The following is a 9,289-nucleotide window of genomic DNA, read 5'->3' on the forward strand; positions in this document are numbered from 1 at the left end:
TGCACTAGGTCATTCCACCACCACCGGCAGTTGCATTCATTTCTATTTATTTCTCCGACGAACATACTCAGGATTATCCCCCGGCCGAATCTCTAAAAAGGGGTCTCTCGGGATCCCTGCGACTGGAGTTAATCCTCCGACAACACTGCACGCTGTCATTGTCAACAAATTTGGCGCGTCATTAGCAGGATCGATCGTGCCATCAACACAATACAACTAGCATCTTCAATAATCTTCTCAACGCACGACCAATATGTAAAAACCATATTACTTATACTTTATTTCCTACGATTCCTAATTTCGAGCATAGTAGATCTAGATATATGAACATGTTAGTTTATCACTTTATGCTCATAAATTATTTATGAATTAAATTAAATCTAAAAATGCTATATTTTCCAACCGTGTGTAATGTGGAACTACACAGAAGCTTTTTTTTTAATATTCAGATAAAACTATCAGACAGAAATATCATCAACTAGCTGATAGGGACGTGGATATCAAATCCCCTACAACATCTCACCTGGTCATGCTCAGTCGCGTCACACGAATTAAGTTGTGATGTACTACTAAACAAAGTAAATTGTTGTCATCAGCAGATTAATTACATCCCCGTGGTCATTCAATTATAAGAATTTATTCTCAGCAGACGCTCACTTCGTCATTTCTCTGCTCGCTTCATGAATCCTGATCAAAGATTGATGGTTAACAGATGAATCCGAAATAAGCCTTGTCGTTTAATTTTGCCAGGCCCTCGCTTTTATGTTCAAACCAAAATCTCAGAAAAAAATAGGCAGCTTATTTTACGATTTACGTATGAGGCGATTTTATGATTCTGCAGTAATAGGAAAAGACTCAAGGTTTTCACTTTTCAGTCAATTCAACATCAGGTGTAGTCATGCACATGCTTGAGCTTCTAGAGATAATAGAAGAAGAACGGCAATCCTAGAGACTTATGGCTTACGCTTCCATTCGTTGGCTGCCCCTGCTTTTGGTTTAGATTTGTATTTGGCAAGTCTTTGTGGAAACTTGCACGAGTTGTATCTGACTGCTGTCTTTTTCTCCTTTCATGTCCTCACTCGTTCATCTCTGTTCTTAACTGCCCAGAGGTTTTCTTTTGTTTTTGTTACATGCCGGACCCACACACACATACACACCACATTCATGCCCGTATAGATACGTCTTAACATTGTCTAAACGAGATTAAAAGGCTACCTCACGTAACGTAGGGACATACTTTAAATATTAAATATACCTACGTGTACATATACAATTCTTTTAAATGATTTAATCGTAAGAAAATGTGAGCATCTGTGTTGAGTTTGGGACATGAACCCAGATAGACTAGTTCTAATTACCCTAACCATCTAAGCTGACGTTGTGCTTTTCTTGTTGAAGCTGTTTTATAATTTAACCTATCGTGAGCTCATCTTGATCTCCCCAGTGACGACTCAAGAGTGTGACATGGCAATAACATTTACTTGCCACTCTTCTTGACAGCAAAACAGTAGTAGGAGTACTTGTCGCTTGCAATGCCCTCCCCCCTTCTCTTTAAGTACCGTACTAGCTCGAATCGCACCTTCAAATCGCAGGTTACATAAGGGGATTGGGATGGCGCCGAGGGAGAAATGGGTAGAGAACACCTCGCTGGTTCGTCGCTTTAAGAATGAGAGAAAGAGATGAGTGGTTAGGAAGAAAGAGGCATGCCGGTGCTGGTTGCTATGCACATTTAGGATAGAGATAGTGGAGGCAGGTGTGGACATCAAGGGAAACAATTTTAAATTTGAAACGGGTCTCCACGCCTACCGGGTTACAGGTGCGGTTGAAAAACAAGGACGTTCAAAATCCAACACAACACAATCATATTAGCATATTTCTCAAAGCATATCAAAAGAAAAGAAATTGAACAGATTACACATAAAAAACTGTGGACAGACAAATAGCAAATTCGATTTCTTTGACAGAGCAAAAGACAATGACTGGGGAGGCTGCGTACGTGCACAATTCTGCGGCGCGAGGAGATCGGTAGCTCGAGCGTGATAGGGCTAGCGGACGGCTACTGTGGCTCGGGGGTCTTGAGGAATGAAGTTTTGGCGTGAGCGTTGGGCCCAACGGGCTTTTAGGTTTTGGTTGGGCCCGACGACACACGACGAAAGTGTCGGTTTAAAGGAGTAGAGATTAAGCGGTAACATGTCATCGCATCCCCTTTAGGTACATAATGACTGAGGCTAATGACGAGGCCATATACGTTCTTGTCGTCCCTAGCTCGCCTCTAAAGTGTTGCCCCTGCACATTATTGTGTGTGTGTGTGTGTTTTAATAAAAGAAGTGTTACCCCTGCAGTGTTAGAAAACTTGTCTCAGTAAGACACACCGATGCATGTGCATTATCTATGTTAACTAACAATTTAGTATAAGATTATTTGCTAAGAAAGTTAGGACCAAATGGGCGCGTATAATAAGCTGCTGGCCATGTGGCCGTTCAAGCTGCGTGGCTCAATTAGAGGCACCTTCAAAAAAGATACACAGCATGATTAATCTGTCATATGTGTTCCTACAGGCGTTTTATGGGTTCCTGAGCTGGAGGCCAAGGAGCACGGCTCGAGATTTGATCTTATATAAAGATTATCTCATATATGATATATGTGTTTTTTCTTATCCTCTTACATGAGTTACACCTGAGACACTCATATAAGAGAGTTTTTTTCTTTTATGAGATCAGATCTCATATAATTTTTTTCCGCCCTTCAAATGCAGTAACGGACATGTAACCGAAGGAGATAGGGCAATCAGAACATCAGAAGATGCCCAGATCAGCAGAGATCGATCGGATCGTGTAACCCATAAACAAACGATGCACGCGAGGCATCGATCCACGCCGCATGTCGGAGAGCAACGACACATACTGTCTGGAGGTAAGAGATCGGTCGAGTCAGCCGCGCGAAGTAATTAAAAAACGACCATGTCTGCTGGCGATCGAGTTCAGGCATGTTCTCGGCGCCGTTGAGTGTTGACACCGCGTGGTGAACGCTAGATATTCGATGTCGTTTTGACGAGGGGATAAATAACTAACTGCATGCGCGCGATGAGATTTGGAGCTGTAGCTGCGGTGTGTCCGCTTGCTTGCCAACAGACTCGTCAGCGGCTCGTGCGCGTCTCTGTGCTCTCTACATACGTTCCGTCGATTCCAGTAGCAACGTGCGATCAGCCATGATTGGGGTGGCTCGACTTGCATGTGGATTGGACACGTATCATATCCCGATGTGCCATAAGACACTCGGAAGTTTCCTTCTTGCGTATCTTAAAGAGTTGAAAAAAGAATGGCATGATACTCGATTGCCATGCACGCTATTAGGTTAAGCATCCTTTCTTTACGATCGAAAGGAGAAGAAATGCGAGGCTAGTTTCGAGCTTGTACCCTAAAAGGAAGAGAGTTCTCAGTGCTTACATAAAAGTAGACTAAATGAGCAGTGTAATATACTTTGCCTTGACATTGTGCTACCAGTAATATTTGTGTGCAGTGCAGGTGTTCATCGATCTCTAATCATCAGCCCACAGGAAAAAAGGGTTTTGAAGAAGCACGGATTACGTACGTGGAGATGACTCGGATAACTGGTGGGCGTGTGGTGGCCTGGCCATGCATGCAAAGATTGCAAGTGCAGCAAGTAGCCTTTTCTCAGCGGCCAAGACAAGGACCACAACAAAACAGCGGGGAGTCTTTCCGCGGTACGTCTGTCCACTGCGTGTCTACGTAGTATGCCGCTGTTTGTTTGGGCAAGCCGAGCTGAGTGCTACGGTCCCGCGGCCAGCCAAACGCCGAAACGCGGCTGATGCCGCCGCGCACATGGCGTATTTGGTGCGTACGCGCCTGGTGGACGGTAGCAGCCCGCGCGAGCCGCGAGCGCGGACGCGCTCCGTGCGCCTGTGTGCGCGCCCGTGCCTGTGGCGCCGTGGCCACGTACGCGCGACAGCCGGTTCGTCGGCATTCGTCGCTTCCTTTGCCCTCTTGCTCCAGCTATTTTTCAACTTGCCAAGCGGTAGACAAACTTCAGCCATGGCGGTCGGACGTACAAAAGAGCCGGCGCGGTAGGCAAGCTGGGCCAGCGACCGTGGTAGCGCGACCTGCGGTTTTACGTGCAGAGAATGAGAGAATGGAAGGTGCTCCGTGTGGAGTGGATGCCGCCAGGTGCTTAGCTCCTGCATCTGAAGCTGCGCTCACGTATAGTTCCAGACCACGGTCAATCGGTCACTCGGTCAGGTTCGAGCCAAAAAAGTTAGTACTAGGGAGCAGAGATAGCAGGAGATAAGCCTCCGGCGACATAGTGAAATTTCTCTCTTCGTGCTAAGAGAAAAAGGGTTGGTGGCTCAGAGATCGAGATGTTACTCAAACCCATGGAGAGTCTGACAAGAAAGATCTTTCCCCAGTCCGAGGAAGAATCGTGCTGCGTGCTGTACTTTTGTACTTCCGGAGAGGAAGAAGATTTTTCAACCACTTTCGCAAAGAGAAAAAAAAACCCGCACCACTAGATCCTACTGCTGCCGGACTGTTGTGGTCTTTTTTTCCCTAGACACTAGGTATAAGCTATAATAAACGGACATCACACTTTATACATATATCTTGACACACACTGGATTTGCAATCTATATATATATCTATTGAAGAGCTTATAATCTATACACACATCTACTAAAAAGATTTATAAAACCTCAGATTTCATAAATGATAGTTACATATATCCTCCCATTATAGTTGTGGTCAATTAGCCTGTGGAACTTGTTCCGGTCCGAGGCGCATGTGCCGTGCAAATCCCCGAGAGACGAAGTCTAATTTCTCCTCTTCGTTGCTGCTTTGGTGCGACTGAGTTTGCGGCAGTTACCAGCGCTCATCACTGCTTACGTGCTTGGCAGTACTACTATGTTTGTCCCACGCAAGAGTACAACGGAGAAGAAAGAAACCGTGGAGTCCTTAATGGAGTGAAACAAAGGCCGCGAAGCATCACATCGTCCCGTTTTCTTAGTTACATCGTCTCCCGTTTGGCACTAGTTCTTTCACGAGCAGCCAGTAATGGTTAGTAAGTAACTCAAGCATTAAATCATGCAACCACACTTAGTCTAGAATTGTTTGTGGCAAATTTGTATGAGCTGTGCTATACTTACGTAAATTTTTTTGTGTGAATCCTACGCACAATTAGTTCAGCTGAACATCGGGGATAGTTTGATTCACGGAGCATGGGGTATTTATTCATTGGCACATAAGCTTTTTAGAATTTGTTTGTAAATTCTTTAAGTAGATATAGTATCTAGTATCGCCGAATTTGAATCGACTAAGTACTGCAGTCATACAGATAGTATCGACTAGATGGTGCATAATTAAAATCCATAGCGTTGCATCTTCACATCCTGTTTATTTCATCTTCGACAGTTTACCAATTAACTAACGCTAATACACGTACAGCGAAGGGAGCTCAAGTCACCGTTTGGCAGGGGAAAGAAACGAAGAAGCATTCTTGATAAATCTGATATGTCATCTGGACGAATCATACGCAAGTGACATCCACCCATACCATCTCAGCTACCGGCCATGAATCGAGGTAGTCAAGACAAAAATGTCGTATACGGACGGCAATCAATTGTATGGAGTATTATCGAGCAAAAGGAGAAAATGGTCCAAGCCACAGGAAAATTGGAAACTGGACAGCTCATTCTCATTGATTCAGAAACGGAAACGACTGTACAGATGCTGAAACGTCTCTTTCTCTGCTGCTCGCTCGTCTCCCGTATTCACATGATGGAAGAAGCGAGTACTCATCTCATCACACACTACCAGGCAGATACTAAATAAAATTATAATTAGAAGCACTGGCTTTAGCTCTCTGATCTTCATTTTTCGCACACCCTAAAGAAATATCAAAATCCTAGAGCACATCCGCAGCGGCGTAAAACTCAAACCAACGGCCAGGATTAATCACGACGCCATCATTTCTGAAAGGAAAAGGAAAAGAAAAGAAAATGAAGAAGCTGCGGATTAAATTAGAGCCAGAGGGCACCGGCCTTCTTGAGGATGGGCACGAGCTCGCCCGAGATGTGGACGGCCATGAGCTGGTCGAGCCCGCCCAGAAGCTTCCCTCCGACGAACACCGCCGGGAGCGTGGCGGCCTCGGCGCCGGCCGGCACGACCCCGGCGAGCGCGGCCTCGTCGGCGACCTCGTGCACGGCCGGGTTGACCCCGAGACCCTGCAGCAGCCGCTTCACCACGTGGCTCAGGCAGCACCCGCGCCGCCCCACCACCAGCACCGGGCTCTCCGCCACGGTCCTCCCCACCTCCGCCCTAGCGTCGTCCCCTGCCGCATCGGCCGCCGCGGGTCGTCCGGTCTCCTCCGCTGGCTCCGGCTTCACGGCGACGAGGGGCGCCTCGGGTGCCGGCGCCGGCGCCGGCATGAGCCACGGCCGGGCGCTGCTGTAGGGGATGGCCTGATACATTGCTCCCTCCCGACGTGCGTTGTTCTCGTTTTGACGTCCCGAGTCTCCCCTTAACAACTCTCTCTCTCTCGCGGGCGTGATTGTGTGGATCGCGATGGTTGGGCGCTGGGAGGCGGGATATATACAGGGAAGGTGATGTGTGCAGCTGACGGCACCGCGGGCCCCGCCGGCGACGCCGGGGAGATTTCGATCGGTTCGCGCGGACTGACTGCTGCACACGAGTCTAAGGGCTCGGGGCCTAGTCGGGGGAGCGGGCGGAGTGGCGTGGAGGGACGTCAGCCGCGGCTCGATCGGGCGGCGTCGGGGACCACCGGGTCTGTGACGATAGCTGCTGCGGGCCGCGGACGCGGCTGGTGGGGGCGGTCGATCCCGGGAGGAGGTGCCTGAGGGGGCGCGAACAGCGGGCACTAATGCGCCATTCTTTCCGGAGGGTGACGTGGCGAATGACGGTTGGCTGCGTCTGCCGTTGTGCTTGTGCCAACGAGGGGACACGGATCAGTTCCCGTCCCATAGAACCGTCCGTCCGTCCAGAGGAGGAGGCCTTTGGCCGAGCAAGCCATAGAACCGTCCGTCCACCTCCATCCTAGCCGTCCAAACGAATCGAACTGTTCCGATCGGTTGCGAAATCATATACTACGGCTCCAATCTTGAAGGGAAGGGAGGCGGTCAACACAATCTAATGGTTGCGCGCTGCAGTTTCGTCGTCGGCCGCCTAACGTTTCGCGTGGTGGCGTCGGCAGCGCGGGAGATCGGCGTCGTAATCCGAGACGTCACTCGGGTTGGATGTTCACCGCGGGTATGCTAACCTCCCTTGCGGTCTTTGTATCCTTCTCGTTTTCTACCAACACGTGTCGGGTGGGCTGATTTCCAGCCGAGTTAAACTAGTGCCCGTCGAGCCAACTTGACTGCTTGATGGACGACGGCCATGCCAGATTGTGTGTATGCACGCCTAATGTATTGCCGCCGATGGAGAATACTATCGCTTTTGCGTGGCGGAAACAGCGTGTGGACTATGTATGACGTAGCATTTTTTTTTTGGCATTTTACAAGGTTGACGCACGCGCACAATCATCCATCCGTGAGTATGTCTTCTATCACACACTTAAAAATAATATGATCAAAACATTTACGTGTGTTTAAATCATGGGTATAAGGATCTGAATTCTAGTGACTAAAGTCGTACCCTCACAGTTTCACCACCACGGTAAGAGATGGCTCCCGTACATAGTTTGGTTGGGACTTACAAAGATGACAGCACGCATAACGCATCTCGAGAAGCTTATGATATATTGGTATTTGCGAGTACTTTTTTTCTCACTCGATGTTGGTGCACGAATCGTGCCTCAAATAGAGCGCGACGAGAGCCTCTCCCAAGCGGGGGTTCAAACTTAGAGATGATAAGTGAGCCAAAAGGAAACGAAAAGAGAGAGGGGGAGAGAAAGTATGTGAAAAAAAAATGAATCAATGGAGAGCCTCCTCCTTAGTCCCTTAAGGGCTTGGTTTATAGCGAGAAGGAACGGGTGAAATTCTTTCCCTGCCTCTGAGATTTTGACACAATACAATCATAAGAGGGTAATGTGGTCATTTTCGCCTTCTATGCAATACTGATATGGGGATTATGACTGCCTAAACACTCCGCTGTACATCATTTAAGCATCCAAGGACTGGGGCAACTTCCCCAACAGCATCCCATCATCCATTGGCATGAGATCTCGAAGGGCGAGCAGATGCACATAGAACTGGCTCTAGCCCCTTTGCAGTTAGGATATCTCGGATAGTTCCCTGCCATTGTGATGCAGATGTCTTGGGCCAGGGGCGGAGAGCGAGAGCTCGGCGGAGTCGCATGCTAGGGGCGACGTATCGTAGCTCGACAGAGTTGCACCACCCGAAGCGTCGTTGCGATGGGGCTCAATGGATGTAGGGCTGTCCGGAGCACAGCTGCGAGAGCTAGAGGTGAAGTCGAGGCAAGGCTAAGAGATGCAGCTCGCAACTCCTTAAGCGGGTAGCCATGGAGTGGCTCGATGGAGGCGAAGCCATTTGAAGCACTGTGGTGAGAGAGGGAGGCGAAGTTGGTGGCAAGGCTAAGAGACGTAGTATGTGACTCCCTCAGTGGGTGCTGCGGGTAGCCGAAACGAGGCTCGACGGAGGCGGAGCCGTCTGGAGCGCTGTGGTGGTGGCTGGAGGTGAAGTCAACGGCGAGGCTCGACAGAGGTGGAGCCGTCCAGAGCACTATGGTGGTGTCCAGAGGCGAAGTCGGCAGCAAAGATCGATGGAGGCGGGGCTATCCGAAGCACAGCTACGAGAGCTGAAGGTGAAGTCGACGGTGAGGCTGAGGGATGTAGTCACGACCCCCTTGGCAGTTGCTGCAAGTGGTGGCGACGAGGCTTGACGGAGGTGACTCGGTTCGGAGCTCCGTTGCAGTGGCCGAAGGCAAAGCCAATGGCAAAGCCATAGGGTGGCATGACGTCGCGACCCCCTGGGCGGTTGCCACAAGTGGTGGTGGTGAGGCTCGACGGAGGCGACATGGCTCGGAGCTCCATGGTGGTGGCTGGAGGTGAAGTCATCGGCGAGGCTAAGGGAGGCAATCACGACCCCCCTCAGTGGGTGTCGCGACGTGGCTCGACGGAGACGAGGTCGTCCGGAGCACCGTGACAAGAGCCAGAGGTGAGGCTGAGGAAGGCAGTGACAACCCCCTCAGTGGATAGCCACCATGAGGCTCGACTGAGGCAAGGCTGTCCAGACCACCGTGGCAGGAGCCAGAAGCGGAGTCAATGACAAGACTGATGGATGCAGCCATGACCCCCTCGACGG

At 49.6% G+C, this 9,289-nt stretch overlaps 1 protein-coding gene across 1 annotated transcript; it reads right to left on the bottom strand.

The window, feature by feature from the left end:
- Window positions 1-5,681: 5,681 nt before the first annotated feature.
- LOC133908441 (monothiol glutaredoxin-S5-like) lies at window positions 5,682-6,678 on the bottom strand. Its single transcript, XM_062350478.1, has one exon. It carries the CDS (start codon window positions 6,476-6,478, stop codon window positions 6,029-6,031), a length of 450 nt encoding a protein of 149 aa, XP_062206462.1. The 5' UTR covers window positions 6,479-6,678; the 3' UTR covers window positions 5,682-6,028.
- Between the last annotated feature and the right edge of the window lie 2,611 nt (window positions 6,679-9,289).

The sequence above is a fragment of the Phragmites australis genome, chromosome 2, assembly GCF_958298935.1.
Source record: "Phragmites australis chromosome 2, lpPhrAust1.1, whole genome shotgun sequence".
In the NCBI taxonomy this organism is placed as follows: Eukaryota; Viridiplantae; Streptophyta; class Magnoliopsida; order Poales; family Poaceae; genus Phragmites; species Phragmites australis.

Bases quoted from the DNA above. Each gene is read 5' to 3' on its own strand.
- LOC133908441 (XM_062350478.1), bottom strand. From the start codon at position 6,478: ATGTATCAGGCCATCCCCTACAGCAGCGCCCGGCCGTGGCTCATGCCG.